Source organism: Podarcis pityusensis (genome assembly GCF_964106645.2).
Source record: "Podarcis pityusensis genome assembly, chromosome: 9".
Classification (NCBI taxonomy): Eukaryota; Metazoa; Chordata; class Lepidosauria; order Squamata; family Lacertidae; genus Podarcis; species Podarcis pityusensis.
This window is the reverse complement of record NC_138034.1, coordinates 66,604,866-66,621,813: the sequence shown is the minus strand read 5'-3', so window position 1 is coordinate 66,621,813 and position 16,948 is coordinate 66,604,866. Positions and strand designations below refer to the sequence as shown.

Sequence of the window (16,948 nt, the reverse complement as noted above, 5' to 3'; positions counted from 1 at the left end):
TTGGAGGGGCTGTGTGGAACGGGGGTTGGGCTTTGCCAGTTTATTAGGAATTTGGGGGACACGGGCTTTGGGAATCCTGCAGGAAAAAAGCAAAGGCTGAGGCTGAAAATAAAGGCTTCTCCTGGCAAAAGAGGAATGGTGGTTTTGAAAGGCAGTTGAGGGTTCTGCACACCTAACTGCCTCACTGACATTTCCGGGTTGGAGGTTAGTCGGGAGTATGGCTGAGTCTGCTCTTGGCAATAGGTTTCCCGTGGAATTATGGAACCACTCCTTGCATCTTTGTACTTGAGAGGGCTGTTGTTCAGCTCTCCTTCCATGAGAGCAACTTTCTTTTGCTGTCCTTTGCACACTCTGTAACTGCCTGCTGGACCAAAGTTGCAGAGCAGAGAAGACATAGGACCTGAGATTCAATCTTTCTCTTTAATTTCAAGGGATAGTGAGCTAGAAATTAAAGCACCTATTGGCATCAATGAAACTGGTGAATTTGGACCTGTTCCACTCCACCTAGTCCCAGGACTGGGAAGTTAAAGATGGCTGAATAGTATGCCAGCCGCTTTATTTTCTTAAGAATTCCATCCCACAAACACAAAAATTGGTGCTACTCCTTAACTATTTCAGCCAATCAGGTCGTGCAGTGGTTACACTTTGCTCCCGCCACTTGTGTGGGGAAGTGCAAAGAGGTCTTTTTTGCAGCATCTATGAACTGACAAAAATGTGCACTAAAGAAAATAAATCTGTAGCAGAGAGCATCAGGAGGCGGAATCTCTTAGAGCATTACCTGGAAGATTGCATGTGAGAGAGGCTTCTTCATCTTCTTTTGGTGTTTGATCAAATTCTTGAAGTGGCAACTCGCCTATCCAACCCATGGGAAGACGTACATTTCTCTGCAAATCCTGTTGATGCCCAAAGCCATCCATAGTTGTTCTGGTCAAAGAACCGGGCCCTACTTGAAGTTTTTTCTCGAGATCAAGCTGCAGCCAAATTCTGAATTTATTGTTATTCACGTTTTATACTGTATTTTATGCTGTTTTTTTGTTGTTGTTGCATCAATTAAGTGTTTTAAATTTGTTGTTAGCTGCCATGAGCCTGGTTTTCTGAACCGGGAAGGGTGGGGTATAGATAAAAAATTATTTATTTATTTATTATATTCTGGCCTATATGTTGTTCAAACGCTGCTGGTAAACTGTTTGCCCAGAAGGCTGTTCCATTTCTGTGTTTGTTTTGTTCACCTGGCCAATCTCACTAGGCCCTTAAAGGATTTCGGGGTATAAATATCCAAAATCAATCCAATCCAAATCAATATAGTAACTATGGTGCTTCCTCTCTGCTTCCAGGAAGGATTACTCGGGAGAATACACCATCTACTTAATACCATGCACAGTGCAGCCCACGCAATCATGGGTTGATCCGGGAGACAAGCCTTTACCTTGCACTGCTCATGCTCCAGAAAAGTAAGGAGATGCTTGTTTTATTGGTGGCTTGATTTACCATGCCTGGGGATATTCATCAGTAAAGAGAGAGAGAGAGAGAGAGACTGATGCACACAGAGATACCTGCACACCTTTTCCTACACACAGAAGCTGTTTCTTCCTATTCTACTTTCCCAACTGTGCCACGTTCTTCTTTGGCCATTGAGTGGACTGGCTGGATTCAGAGGTGTGGTGGGAGGCACCATCTGCAGAACTTCCAGGGGAAGAAGGCTCAGAGCCAGGGGATTGATGAGTGGTCAAAAGGAGAAGAGGGGGCAGACTGGGTTGAGGAGGTGTCGGAAGCTGAAGAGGCAACAGTTTTTAGTGAACAGAGAGAGGCTGTGGCAGAGAGCAGTCCAGACTCAGAGGCAATAGCAGAGGCGGGCCAAGAGGCTGAGTATGCAGCAAGCAAAACTCATTCTTGACAATCGTGGTGAGGTGGGTGGTATTCAACCAGCCTTTTCTTGCAAAGCACACTGCATCATTAAGGCATCCTAGCAAATACATCCCCACTTCTAGTGACAGGCGCTTTGCTAGTATATAATAAACAGTAAACAGTTTAAAGGAAACATTTGAAGGAAGGAGATTACATGGCCTCTTGGGCAGCTTGATTTCATTGGTTGTTTACAGATATCTTATTTGAATGTTGCGTCTTTTATGTGTCCAGGTCGCTAGCGTAAAAGACAAGCAGAACTTTGCAGGTTCATTCAGACAAATGAGAAACACAAAGGGGGAAATTTAAGAGGGAGATGTCTTTAAACCCTTTTTTCCAAGACTCAGGAATCATACAATTCCTGAGATGTGCAGTGCTCTTTTTCCCTGCTCCAAGAGGAAATATTGGCACAGCCGTCTTTACATGACAGTGCTTCTGTTTTGTTCAAATCAAACAAAGCTTTTGACAGCATTCTTGCAAATGCATCTGGCTGATAGTCCAACACGGCGTGTGAAATCCAGCACTGTGCAGGCTAACAGCAGGCTCAAATCTGTGATCTTCGGATCACAGCCTTTCCTTTGTGCTGCCCTTCAAAAAGACTTCTTTGGATTATTTCCAAAGACGGAGCCGATGCTTAACGCCACCAGCACACCAGCAGTCAGACTGAAAGCATTCGGGGCAGGGGAGAAAACGGTTTGAATTTTATACTCTCTTTCCCGGAGGGGTAATAATGCTAAATGTTCTCATTTTATTAGTGTTGGCCAAATCCAATAAACAACCCATCCAGTGGAGCAGGCAGGGGCGTGGCTAGCCTTGCTCTGGGGCAATAGGCTTTATTTTCTGGGGGAGGGGGGACATGCAATTTGTAGGAGGCATGAGATATATTAAGAACAACGAGCCTCTTTCAATTTCAGGGCCATATTGCCTCTTGGGCAACACGGTGGGGGCCACATTCAGGCTGTTGACAGACCCAGATGCAAAAGCGCACAGGGCAATCGGTGTCACGGTGTCAGTTGTCCAAGCTGACAGCAGCCATTGTGGGCAGTGCCGGATTTACGTATAAGCCAAACAAGCTATAGCTTAGGTCCCCACTCTCTTGGGGCCCTCCAAGAAAATTAAAGGAAAAACAACTGGATGTGCATTTCCAAAATAGAAGATAAAAAATAAAAAAATAAAAACCTACATACAGCAACAGTGTTTTGTGTTGTGAAGGCTCCTATGATGTAAGTAATGGGCCCCGCCTGCTAGCCTGCTCCCTAAAATATCACTGGTTTGCTCATGGAAATCAGCCCTGAGTGCTCACTGGAAGGACAGATTCTGAAGCTGAGGCTCAAATACTTTGGCTAGCTCATGAGAAGAGAAGACTCCCTGGAAAAGACCCTGATGTTGGGAAAGATGGAGGGCACAAGCAGAAGGGGACAACAGAGGACGAGATGGTTGGACAGTGTTCTCGAAGCTACCAGCATGAGTTTGACCAAACTGCGGGAGGCAGTGGAAGACAGGAGTGTCTAGTGTGCTCTGGTCCATGGGGTCACGAAGAGTTGGACACGGCTAAACAACAACAACAGGACTGGTTGCATGGCAACATGTGCAAATGGCTTTAGATACCTATTAGGTCCACAAATTACCATATAGCATACATGCAACACAAAAAACAGAGACAATTTGTTGTTTACAAAGGACAGCTGGACATATAAAGGGCCCCATTACCTCCAGTAGCTTAGGGCCTCATCAAATCTGGCCCTGATTGTGGGGCTGCAGAGGGGAGCAGGACAGGGCAGACTTGGGGAAATGTGTGCCTTCCACTCTGCCCTAATTCTGAAATTGTCTCACAGGCCATTTCTCTCTTGTTCCCTCTCTCCCCTCTTTAGATTCCTGATTCCAATTGCCTTCCAGCAAACTAACCGGCCAGTCCCCGTGGTGTATTCCCTGAACACGGAGTTTCAGCTCTGCAACAATGAGAAGGTGTTTCTGATGGACCCAACCAAATCGGAAATGTCCATGGCAGAGATGGACTACAAAGGAGCTTTTTCAAAAGGTAGGGTTTACGCTTCCTGGTTGGATTGTGTTGCAGTTTCCTGTCATCGCCTGTTGCCCAGCAGAAACTGCAGAAAAAGGAGGGGCAGTGATAAAAAGCTGTTGTCTAAATGAAATGGAACCTGGGTTGGTAAGCAGTGACATGATAAAAGTTTATAAATTAGCATGCGCCATTAAGGTTAAGATGGGGGAATATGCAGGAGACATGATTTTGAGGAGACGTGGAAAGGGTGTTTGTAGAATTTGTACTGTTAAAAGGGAAAGGGGTCAAACAATTGCAAGAGGTGTTGAAATTTTGGGAGGTTGGATAGTTGCAATGGAATGGTCTTGTTGGTGGGGTGCACATTTTTATTCTTATTTGTTTCTGATTATTACTTTGTCAAAAATAAATAGATGAAAAGGGGGGAGTTTATAAAATTATACATGGCGTAGAGAAAAGTTTTTCTTCCTCTTTCATAACACAAACTCCTGGTCTCTCTAAATATATATGTTTTAATACAAATATTGACTCAGCCTGAGTCCTGTGTGTTTTCTTTCCTCAGGCCAAATCCTTTACGGCCGCGTGATGTGGAATCCTGAGCAGAATCTCAACTCTGCCTACAAACTGCAGCTGGAAAAAGTCTATCTCTGCACAGGGAAGGACGGCTATGTGCCTTTCTTTGACCCGACAGGGACCATCTATAACGAGGGTCCGCAGTATGGCTGCATCCAACCCAGCAAACACCTGAAGCACAGATTTCTGCTGCTGGTACATTGTGTAACTCTAGCATCTTGGAGAAAGGCTTTGAAGGGCAACCACCCTGGGCTTAGGGTGGATGTGGACAGCCGTTGTAGCACACGTCTGGCAGGGGGACAGAAAGGATATCCAGAGGGGATCCTCTGAAGATACCTTTACCAAGTTACAGTGGTACCTCGGGTTACAGACGCTTCAGGTTACAGATGCTTCCAGTTACAGACTCCGCTAACCCAGAAATAGTACCTTGTGTTAAGAACTTTGCTTCAGGATGAGAACAGAAATCATGCTCTGGCGGCGCGGCAGCAGCGGGAGGCCCCATTAGCTAAAGTTGTGCTTCAGATTAAGAACAGTTTCAGGTTAAGTACGGACCTCCGGAACGAATTAAGTACTTAACCCAAGGTACCACTGTATAGGTTACTACAGCGCAGTGCAACGTCTTGCTAAAACCCAAGGCTGGCCCCCAGCATCAGGCAAGGTCAAATTTGCCTCAGGTGGACATTATTAAAAGAGAGCAAAATGTCAATAGAATCATAGAGCTGAAAGCGATCTCAAAGGTGAATTAGACCAGACTTTGCCCACCTGGACTATAACACCCATCAGCCGCAGCCAGCACAATGGGCATTGTAGTCCAAAACATCTGGAGGGCATCTGAAGTTGAAAAAAAAAGGTTGAAAGATTAGACTCTTAACCTCAGGGTCACGGGTTTGAGCCCCATGTTGGGCAAAAAAATTCTTGTGTTGCAGGGAATTGACTCTCATGGTCCCTTCCAACTCTACAATTCTGTGGTTCTAATTTCAGGTAACAGAGCTGAGAAGGGCCCTTTTACTTGAGACCCCAAAGAACTGCTGCCAATCAAGAGCAGACTCGATTGGCAGTGGTCCTAAATACATGCAAATTACTGTTAGTTCCATGACAGAAGTGGTAAGTGTGGTGAATTAAGAGGAAACACCACACTGATCATTGTTCCTCTCTCCCCAGACAGTAGTTCTGTTGGTTTTAGTATTGTAGTTGTCATTTAAATTCTACTCAATATTGATCCAGAGTAGATTCCAATATACTGTATAGTTAGCAGAGTAACAACTTGTTTGTTGCAGGATTAAAAAAATAAATAAAAAAGACCAGAGGCAATTGTATTTCATCCAGCAGAACTTGACTCCTACTTGAAGGCAAATGAGCATAATGGTCACAAATCCAATACATTCAGGATTGGTACTGTCCATAAGAAATCCAGTTGCAGCAGACTTAACTTAAACTTACAATAACTTACAATGTCTAAACCTTAACACTAAGCATGCTATGTAGAGAACACCACACCAGAAGGAAAAAAGATAGAAAGAGAAAGTGAAACTCGGGTTCCTTCTGGCCTTACTATTACAGTGGTACCTCGGGTTACATACGCATCAGGTTACATACGCTTCAGATAACAGACTCCACTAACCCAGAAATAGTGCTTCAAGTTAAGAACTTTGCTTCAGGATGAAAACAGTAATCGTGCTCCGGCAGCACGGCGGCAGCATGAGGCCCCATTAGCTAAAGTGGTCTTCAGGTTAAGAACAGTTTCAGGTTAAGTACGGACCTCCAGAACGAATTAAGTTATTAACCCGAGGTACCACTGTATAGTCAGCATGACCTTGATAGAAAGAGATTAGAGAACCTGTTTAAACCAGCTGTACTCAGCTTCTCTGAAGGAATAAGCCAAACACATGAACTTTCTGCTTCTTTCACACAGAGAAGCTTCCAGAACCCTCTTGAATTAATTAGAACAGGAAAGATCTCTAATCAGATCAATACTTTCTGCACCAAGAAATGCAGACTGACAGTAGTTACACAAGTGTCAAAAGTCCTGTTGGACTAGAACTTGAGTTAAACAAACTGAACTTAATAGATTGGGACAATTAGCTAGGAGGGAAAAAGATACGGATCAGCACACAGTAGTTGTGTACCTCTCCCCTTTGGCCAACCTGCTGCCTGCTTCTCCAGGGAGCCATCTTTGGACAATGATGCATTTCTGTGTAGGCCTGCTCTCTTAAGAGCATGTTGTCTCCATTTACCTTCTAATCATGGGCTACTGCTCCCTTCCAATTCCAGGACAGGACTCAGCCAGAAGCGACTGACAAATACTTCCATGATGTACCTTTCGATGCCTGTTTTGCTTCTGAGCTGCCGGATTTCCACCTGGTCAGCAGCATGCCTGGAGTGGACGGCTTCATCATGAAGGTGGATGCCCTCTACAAGGTGAGTGGGATACAAGTTAATGTCCCAGGCAAATGTCATGGTTTTAATTCTACAAATTGATTGTGCAACGGAGCACCAGAATCTATGCCTTCTCATTGCTCGGTGTGTGGAAATTGAGGGGGAGCGGGGGATCTGGGTATGCCAACTTTGCTCAAAATGATGCCCTTGAGATGTTTTGCAGAGCAACTCGCATCAGCCCCAGTCATCACAGCAAGGGTAGAGCTGATGCAAGTTGTTGTTCCAAAGATCTAGAGGGCAGCAGGTTGAAAAAGGCTGGTGTGTGCTCATAGGCACTGCCATTTTTCTTAGATGAGACAAGATGGCACTGTGGGCAGGTGGTTCATCTGCCAAAGGGAGTAGCATCAATCCTCTGTTAAATGGGTTTATACCTGTTGTTCTTGTTTAGTCGTTTCGTCGTGCCTGACTCTTCATGACCCCATGGACCAGAGCACACCAGGCACTCCTGTCTTCCACTGCCTCCCACAGTTTGGTCAGACTCATGTTAGTCGCTTCTATAACACTGTCCATCCATCTTGCCCTCTGTCGTCCCCTTCTCCTTGTGCCCTCAATCTTTCCCAACATCAGGGTCTTTTCCAAGGAGTCTTCTTCTCTCATGAGGTGGCCAAAGTATTGGAGCCTCAGCTTCAGCATCTGTCCTTTTCTCTGGGCCCAGAGATGGAAAGAAGATAAAGTCTCAACCACAGAAGAATGGCAGATTAAGTTGATGGATTATGCCAAAATGGCAAAAATGACCGGAAGAATCAGAAATCAGGAAAACCAAAATTTTAATAAAGAATGGGGGGGAATTTATTATTTACCTTAAAAACCATTGTAAACAGTTAAAAATGTTGGTAGGATTGGAATAACACTTGTAGTTTAATGGTGAATTTGGGATATAATGGAGAGGTAAACGATTTGGATTATTATAAAAGATGCAGGAGGAAATGATTAATAACAGGACCCACAAAGGGGAGGAGGGAAGTCCAGGAGATTCTATGGAATCTTGTCTTTATGTTGTATGCTGGATATGTGACTATAAAACTGTAATTTGAAAAACCAAATTTTTTATATATAAAATTAGTCTGAAAATGAAAGGGAACTTTTCTAAAGTTTGGCATGTGTTTCTTGAATACACTTAAGTAAGGGAGCATGATCGTCAGATGACCGCTTCTCATAGATGCCTTTGGGGAAATGTTCCTGGGTAATATGCTTTGTGTTTAGTCGTTTAGTCGTGTCCGACTCTTCGTGACCCCCTGGACCAGAGCACGCCAGGCACTCTTGTCTTCCACTGCCTCCCGCAGTTTGGTCAAACTCATGCTGGTAGCTTCAAGAACACTATCCAAGCATCTCATCCTCTGTCGCGCCCTTCTCCTTGTGCCTTCCATCTTTCCCAACATCAGGGTCTTTTCCAGGGAGTCTTCTCTTCTCATGAGGTGGCCAAAGTACTGGAGCCTCAGCTTCAGGATCTGTCCTTCCAGTGAGCACTCAGGGCTGATTTCCTTAATAATGGATTGGTTTGATCTTCTTGCAGTCCATGGGACTCTCAAGAGTCTCCTCCAGCACCATAATTCAAAAGCATCAATTCTTCGGCGATCAGCCTTCTTTATGATCCAGCTCTCACTTCCACACATCACTATTGGGAAAACCATAGCTTTAACTATACGGACCTTTGTTGGCAAGGTGATGTCTCTGCTTTTTAAGATGCTGTCTAGTAATATGCTTACGAAGGGCAATTGTCTGGAATTATAGTACTGTTTTTGGAATTCTACTTCTCCCTCCTCTCCATTGGCAGTTGAGTGCTCCTTGTTGTATCTTTATCACTGGGGGTGCCTTTCAAGGGAGTGCTATCAAAACATAAAGAATAAACAAATAATGATTAATTCCCTTTATCCAGTAACTGAAAAGTTAGGTTTGGGGGCTGGGCAGTGAGGGTTTTCACTGAAGCATCTAGTGAAGCCTTTTTTAAAAAGTTTATTTTTGTGCGCTCCTTGTGTCTTTTCGAACAGGTGGAAACCGGGCATCAGTGGTACCTCCAAGTGATCTACGTCATCGGCCCTGAGACCATCGCGGGTCCCCGGGTACCACGTTCTCTGGTGCAGCAGCTGCGACGCAGCCGCCGGGACCTTGCAGGCCCTAAGGGTGGCCTGATTCTAGATGACTCTTTGATCTACGACAACGAAGGAGACCAGGTCAAGAATGGCACGAACATGAAGTCTCTCAACCTGGAGCAGCAAGAGGCAGTGGCCGCCGCTTCCCTGTCGCAGACGGGGGCGTCCATCGGCAGCGCCTTCGCGGCCATCATGCTCCTCCTGCTGGTTCTCCTGGTCTTCTGCTTCGTGACCAGGAAGTGTCGGAAGCACAGGAAAAAGAAAAAGGCGGCGAGGGACGCCGTGGAGCAGTATCCTCTCAACACCAAAGTGGAGGCCGCCAAGAGGAACACGGAGGGCGTCGAGAAGAACGTCAACAGACAGTATTGCACCGTGAAGAACCTGAACGTACTCTGCGAAAGCGATGGGGCCTACAAGGCCCAAGGGGCAAAGGTTAAGCAGGTGAACTTGGCGGTGAAAGTCCACAACAATTTACACGACGGAACAGAAGTCTAGTAGCCTGTGCACAACTTTTCTTTTTCCTTTTTGTAATATCTTTTTTATAAATTGTACAAAGGAAATTGGAGCCGGGGTGGGGGTGGGGGGAAACTATGGTTTGTTGGTTTTTTAAAAAAAGAAACCATCCCTGATATTTTTGTAACAGTCTTCGTGGGTGGTGGGGAGAGAAAGGGAAGAGCGATATACCTTTTTGGTCATTGTTTGCTTGAGCGGTGAACAAGCGACACGTCTTTGCACGCTTCCACTCCGCAACGGAGCTACCTCATTGAGAAGCAGGCCTGCGTTGAGGCGCTGAATTGAGTGAGTCTCTTGGATGACAGCATTCCATTCACACACCCATCCAGCCTCCAGTGCTCAGTTTCCTGTATCTTCCACTGCACAATGGGGTTGATGAAACACTAGAAGGGTGCTGAATGCAAATGAGGCTTCTTTGGAGGTGGAAGAAGCAACAGGGCAGTAATTGTTGTGGTCCACTGCTTCCTCTCACAGCCACTACTGCATCAGTCACACTGGAACATGCTCAAGTTCAACCATATCTACACACTGGTTCCTCCAGCTCCTGAGTGAAAGTGAAGCACGCTGCGGCAGCATAAGAGGAAGCGGGCAGTGATTTAAGGGCTTCTCTTTGAGCCAGTTCGCACATGACAGAAGTCTCAGCTTTTAAAGTTCATTTTAGTTGCCTAATTATCCCCTTCCTTCCTTTGTGTGTTATGCTGTCATGGTGCAGGTAACATGTTAAGCCAAATGTATAATGCATTCTCTTTGAGCAAAAGTAAGATCTGATCACCACTATTACTAGAACTACCACTGCCATATATATTTGGTGATGCCCAACTAAGTTGTATTCAGAATAGCAGGCTATCTCCCATTGTTTATTTAGTGCCAAAAATGTGCTGGGTAATATTCAGCCGGCCTCCACTTAAGTAGAAGAAGTGGTTTCTTCCTCCGTAGAAACACTTAATGTTAATTTCTCTTCCACTTAATGTTAATTTCTCAAATGTCTGAATTGTCATACATTTCTAAATTTTCTCCAGTCCAGAATTCCATGAGTGTTCCATTGGACACCCAGAAATCCAAGCGGAGCAGGCTTTCTCAATTGTTTCAGTGGGGTGAGCCAATGTAGAAACGGAAAGGAGTATATGTTTGTGGGTTGGCTCCCTCCCTTGACATGAATGGGGAAATCATTTCACGAGGGAGCTTCACACATGCATTGGAACTTCAGTGCCTGGAATAGACTGTAGAACAATTACGTTCTGCTGTTAGTGCCTAAGCAATACCTACTTGGATATACATACCATTGACAACAAGGAACTTGTTCCTGAGTAAGCATACAGAAGATCAGATTGCACATACGTAAATACAGTGACCTCCATAGGAGATGAGCAAATATTTGTGGATATTGAAGAAGAACCACTCTGATTTCAGAAATGTTGGGTATAAATGCATTGTATGCAGTGTGCCTAATCTCATTACTGTTTGGTCTGCTGCAAATCTGCTGTGACAGTCTCATCATAGCGGCTGGTTTTGGGACAATTATGAAGCTGACGGACCGTGGTGGAATATTTCACCTGGCTGAGATTGCCAATATATTTTCTGTAGATGCACGCTTGAAAGTGTCAAAAGACCTGTAATCGTTGCTTTACTTCGTTTGATTCACACAATCACTTTGTATATGTTTTGATCGATGCCAACAGGCAGTATTGGATTTCCCTCAGACGCACACTGGCCCGTTTATTCACAGTATCAGCATTCTGCCATTCATAATTAAGCAACATCCGTGATGCTTTGAAGAAGTCTTGTGAATGCTTTGACCTGTGTTCAGATTGTTCCCCTGTGTGCCCTGGACTGAAGACTTTCCCCAGGGCTTGTCGAACAATGAAGTGAACATTCTGTTGGATGATTCACATGAGTGGGTTGACCCTAGGTGGAGAAAGGCCATTTGTGTTGGCATAAAACCATCATACAGATTGGGACTGGAGCTTTCGCTACCAGGATGTTGTGTACAAGGTCTAGCCTGTTGCCCCACTTCAGAGCCTGATACGCAATGCCATTGAATGCACAGAGCCCCTGCCTTTGTGAGCTGTCCTCATTCAGACCAACAAACCCTGCCCTCCACTGAAGTGAATGTGGGTGGTGGAGTTCATTGCATACATTGAAACCTCTGGGCCCACAGCAGCCTGCTGAATCTGGGGAAGAACATTAGAGTGGTCTTGGAACAGGGAGCCCTGGGTTTGAAGAAGAAGAAGAGGAGGAGGAGGAGGAGTTTGGATTTGATATCCTGCTTTATCATTACCCTAAGGAGTCTCAAAGCGGCTAACATTCTCCTTTCCCTTTCTCCCCCACAACAAACACTCTGTGAGGTGAGTGGGGCTGAGAGACTTCAGAGAAGTGTGACTAGCCCAAGGTCACCCAGCAGCTGCATGTGGAGGAGCGGAGATGCGAACCCGGTTCACCAGATTACAAGTCTACTGCTCTTAACCACTACACCACAATGAGTCACTGCTCAGAAGCCAAGCTGATTGGTTGATCTAGGGCAAGTCTTTAGGCCTATCCTATCTCACAGGGTGGTTGTGAGGGTTAAAGAGGCATTCTGGGCTCCTTGAAAAGGTAGAATAAAACGGTAACAAAAATGATACTGCAGGAGAGTTACTCTGCCATGGCAGGCAGGATCTTGTGCCAAGTTATTTAGTGCTGGAATGCCAACATTGTGTATGCATGGCGTTGGCAAAACTGTAGGGGAACCATGGAAAATCCATCTTAGTAGTAGTACAGAGCATCCTGCACATTGGTGTTGCTATACGAATAATGATTGCAATGCTGTTGAAACAAGAGACAATAAGCACACATTTGTTCTCCTAAATTGTACAACTGCTGGCACATGGATATTGCATATTGCTGTTTGTCACCAAATGTTCAAGTGTTGGGGCCTGCAGGCATACAAGTCCTACCCCCTTTCAATATGCTTACTTCCCCCATTCCGAGAGAAAGTTCTTTTAAGTTGCTCTGAGTAAATCTCATTTGGTGCTGTCAACCCATTTTCTTGAAACTCGGCTTTTTATGTATTCTGGAGCATTGGTCATTTTGTTACGGGACGAATGGTTTTTATTTCCATGATACCCTTTTCTCTGCATTGTTGCTGGGTTTTTGTTTTGCTAATAAAAACCACATTTGGTTACTTTTCAACTGAACTTGCCTTTCAATCTAAATTGGTTGCGCAGACCTACCCAGATCGGCCATACAGATATCATCACATTCACCTTCAACCAACATTTCAGAGATGTAAAGAGCAATGCAGACACCAGCATAGGTGCCAGGCAAAAATCTTCCTTTTCTCACAGGCCGATCTGTGTCCTTTCTCGGGGGTGAGAGATGGGGTGGTATTGTTTTTGTCCATTGTTGTAAACAAAACCTGGTCTTGTTCCCTTATGGGGTACACAAGGGCCCTTATAGAGTCCTTTGTAGGTTCTCCATTGGTAGGAGAAAATAACAGAGGCCAACCAGAGAATATTGAGAAGCAAAGCAGCTAGTAAGCCTGATCTTTATTAACGTTGTTGCAACACACAGGAGAGCGGAGGAGGACCCAGAACGAAGGTGTGCCTCCCCTTACATAGACATTTTGAAATTCCCTACTCTAGAGCTCAAGACCACCCCCAGAAACATTATACATACATCACAGAAGGGGTGTAGCCCCAAGACCACCCCCAGATACATCATACCTACATCATAGAAAAGGCGGTCTACAACAGAAATCTGAGTGCTTTGTTTATCTCCTGTCTGCCAGGTTATCTAATAATGCCTTACCTGATTGCCTTTCCTGGTAGTCTGGTTGGCCTGTTATTTTCTCCTACCAATGGAGAACCTACAAAAGACTCTATAAGGGCTCTTGTGTACCCCATAAGGGAACAAGACTTTTGTTCAACACCATTACCTTGTTATATATTCTTGTGTTTTTATATTGTAAGCTGGCAACAGAAGACAGGGGAGAAAAGCAGTGTGTTTGCCAAGGCTACAAAGAGGAGGGTTGTACCTTTGCAGCGTCATAAAGCAGGGTGGGAACTTCAGGCCCTCCAGGGCTCTTTGTCTGGCCCTGGGATTCTTCTCAGGCCTCCCCTCTCTTCAGCCCTGCTCCATGCTATCTTTTCCTGCCTGCAAATATCTTCTAACTCTGATAATTTCTCTTGTGTGGCTGGGTGGTGAGGAGTTAAGACACCTCTAGCATGTTGCATGGCTGGAAAGTAGCCTGCAGTCCGCAGGTCTCTTCCAGACGACCCATTTGTTGAACCCTATAAGTTTGCACAAACTTTGCGGTACTATGGAACATTCAGCTTTGTTTAGGGGGAGATTAGACGACGTGGTGTCAAGCAATTGCCATACCACGCTTTCCAGCGCGTTCCCCTATCACTTTCCTCACTGAATGGAAAAACAACTCTGCAGCTGCGTAAAAACGCCCTTTATTTTTTTAATTCCCCTTGGCTTTGGCGCCCCTTTCCTTTTTGGCCAAGCGCCCGCGCACTGAGCAAATACATGGGATGCTAATACAGCAGCCATGCAGTCCAGAGAAAAAGACACGTCGTGCTAAAGCGGAGCGCTTTCCCTGTGGGATGCCTGCCTGCCTCACAACTCTTAGCAAAGCGCAGCAGCGTCGCCGTAGTTCGAGCTTCCCGGCTCTTCCGGGGTTGCAGCGAGACCAAGAGTGACGAGAAATAACCCGGCAGCGAGCTGGGATGGGCCGGCCGTGAGCCCTGCCTCCATCCCCGGCGTCGTGGCCCAGCAGGTGGGGCCGAGCGAGGGCGGAGCGCAACTTTCCCTCGGCAGCGGCTACACTCCCGGGGCGCCTTTTCCCTTTGCAAACTCGCGGCTCCTGGGGCGCGTCTGGCTGTTGCTGGCGGGTAAGTCATCGAGAGCAAAGGACGCCTGACTTTCTACTCCACCTCTCGGGCGCCGGGGGGACCCCATTGAGGCGGGCGGGCGCGCGCATTCGTGCCTCACCTCTCGCGCTTCGGCCGGTGCCGTTGCCCGAGGCGCCCCAGCCGCGCCTTCTTGGCGCGCCATCGCGGCTTCTTCCTGGGATTATTGGAAACGGTGCGCGTTGCGCGCTTGGGGCAGCAGTTTTGCCTCATCAGGAGTGCCAGCTCCTGAATTTTGTGGGTGCTCGGGCACCCAGGGCCCCGGCGCCTATGCCAGGCAACGTTCGATGGGGAACATAGGTGTCAGTTCCCCGGGGCCCTGGATGCCCAAGCTGAGCACCCACAAAATTCCGTGCCAGGGCCATGGCACCCACGGCTCCAGGCATCCACGGTCGCGGGGCCAAATTGACACTCCTGTTGCCTTGGGAATCTTCAGGGGTGCAGCGGGAGAAACTCCGACCTCCCATTCCGACAAGCCTGGCTTAGGACTTCCGATGGGTTTCCATCTCTGGCCTGGTTTGATACAACAGCCTCAGTCTTAATATAGATATTGCCCAACATGGGTTTGGGATTCCTCTCCCTCCCCACGCCCATTTTTGTTAGAGCTTTCTTAAAACTCTCTGAGGTGCAGGATGTGCAGGGAAAGGGCATGATGACTTATAGGGATGGAATCATGGGTGAATGAAGCTCTTTCACATGTTAGCAGCACTCCTGTTGGGACTGTAATGTTCCAAGGTAAAGCTGAGTGGAATTGCATACTTGTGATCTGGCTTGGATCAAAGGCCTCTCAGCTCATGGAAAGCAAGCATTTGAGGGAGAAGCTTTCTGCGTGCAGGGAATGTGGTAGAGCTTCATAATATTTAATACAGTGGTACCTCTGGATGCACTAGGGACGCGGGTGGCGCTGTGGGTAAAACCTCAGTGCCTAGGACTTGCCGATCGCATGGTTGGCGGTTCGAATCCCCGCGGCGGGGTGAGCTCCCGTCTTTCGGTCCCAGCTCCTGCCCACGTAGCAGTTCGAAAGCACCCCCAAGTGCAAGTAGATAAATAGGTACCGCTTTATAGCGGGAAGGTAAACGGCGTTTCCGTGTGCTGCGCTGGTGCTGGCTCGCCAGAGCAGCTTCGTCACGCTGGCCACGTGACCCGGAAGTGTCTCCGGACAGTGCTGGCCCCCAGCCTCTTAAGTGAGATGGGTGCACAACCCTAGAGTCGGACACGACTGGCCCGTATGGGCAGGGGTACCTTTACCTTTACCTTACCTCTGGATGCGAACGGGATCCATTCCGGAGCCCCGTTCACATCTTGAAGCAAACGCAACCCGCATGTCTGTGCATGCACGGGTCGCAATTTGCTGCTTCTGCGCATGACGTCATTTTGCGTGTCTGCACATGCACGAGCACAACCCGAAGATGCTTAACCCAAAGCTACTTCAACCCAAGGTATGACTGTACACACACTTGCACACACCTGCAGTTTGGAGCAGGGTGGTCCTGAGAGGACTATACCATGTAAAAATTCTGGGCACTTGATTTGGTTTAAGGATTAGAGAAGTTCATGGAGCATCGGTCTATCTGTGGCTGTTTTCCATAATAGACATTAATTGGGGCTGCCACACGTCCAGAATTTCCTGGACATAGCCGGTATTTGGCTGTCGAAAACAGAGTCTGGGTGGAAATCACTGAAATGTCTGGGGAAATCTGGATATATGGCAATCTATGTTGGAAGTGCGTATTTTGGTGAATTTCCTTTAAAATAGCTCAAAAACTACCTTTTTGCAGAAGGAAAAAAAAAAACCTCAACAACTTTGCCAAAAAAGGTTTTACAACGTTTGTGTCCAGATTTTCACTTTTTGAAATATGGCAACCCTACATTAATGAAACCTTGGCAGGATCTCTTGGTATATAATATGATGCTGTGGTTAAAAGTGTGATGGTGGCAGTATAAATCACGCTTTCTTTCAGCTAGCCGCTTTTGGAGAGAGTGTGTTGGAACAGTATGGGCAGAGTAATCCCAACTTTCCCTGCTAATATGCTCTAAGTTTGTCTAGAGACTGTGTTGATCAACACCTGGTAAAACTCTCTGGGAAACCTGCTATATGGCTGTGCAGGACTTGAGCGTTTGCACATTACAAGTACACCTTGGTCTCTTGAAAAACCAACAGTCTGTATGAGCCCTGAGAGATAGTGGAGGCTGATAAACTCTTAATAACCCTAGGACAGTCTGAAACCAGCTTGAGTCAACATCTACACTGGCTATGCTTCAGTGCAGGAAGAAAAGAAGTGAATTGATAAGGGTTGCTGAACCCTCATTGCCCTGCTTACCTCCACAGGTCGCTTCCAGATGACCTGTATGCTAAGCAGTGGCTGGCTTATTCAATTAGAGCATGGTGCCAAGGTTGCAGGTTCAATTCCCATATGGGACAGCTGCATATTCCTTCATTGCAGGGGGTTGGACTAGATGATCCTCAGGGTCCCTTCCAGCTTTACAATTCTATGATTCTATGATTTTCACTCTTCCTGAATTGC

The 16,948-nt window shown here is 46.4% G+C and overlaps 2 protein-coding genes across 3 annotated transcripts in view; both read left to right on the top strand.

The window, feature by feature from the left end:
• Positions 1 to 12,704, top strand: part of FRAS1 (Fraser extracellular matrix complex subunit 1) — a 369,664-nt gene extending 356,960 nt beyond the window's left edge. For both annotated transcript variants that reach the window (XM_081020604.1, XM_081020603.1), the window contains exons 69-73: positions 1,335 to 1,451; positions 3,774 to 3,940; positions 4,482 to 4,687; positions 6,764 to 6,910; positions 8,917 to 12,704. In XM_081020604.1, the coding sequence (XP_080876730.1) occupies positions 1,335 to 1,451; positions 3,774 to 3,940; positions 4,482 to 4,687; positions 6,764 to 6,910; positions 8,917 to 9,513 (1,234 nt within the window). In that variant the 3' untranslated portion in view covers positions 9,514 to 12,704. The remainder of the gene's footprint in view (positions 1 to 1,334; positions 1,452 to 3,773; positions 3,941 to 4,481; positions 4,688 to 6,763; positions 6,911 to 8,916) is intronic.
• Positions 12,705 to 14,274: 1,570 nt separating this feature from the next.
• Positions 14,275 to 16,948, top strand: part of ANXA3 (annexin A3) — a 35,813-nt gene continuing 33,139 nt past the window's right edge. Inside the window, exon 1 of the mRNA XM_081021114.1 lies at positions 14,275 to 14,405. The gene's annotated coding sequence lies outside the window, so the exon portion shown is untranslated. The remainder of the gene's footprint in view (positions 14,406 to 16,948) is intronic.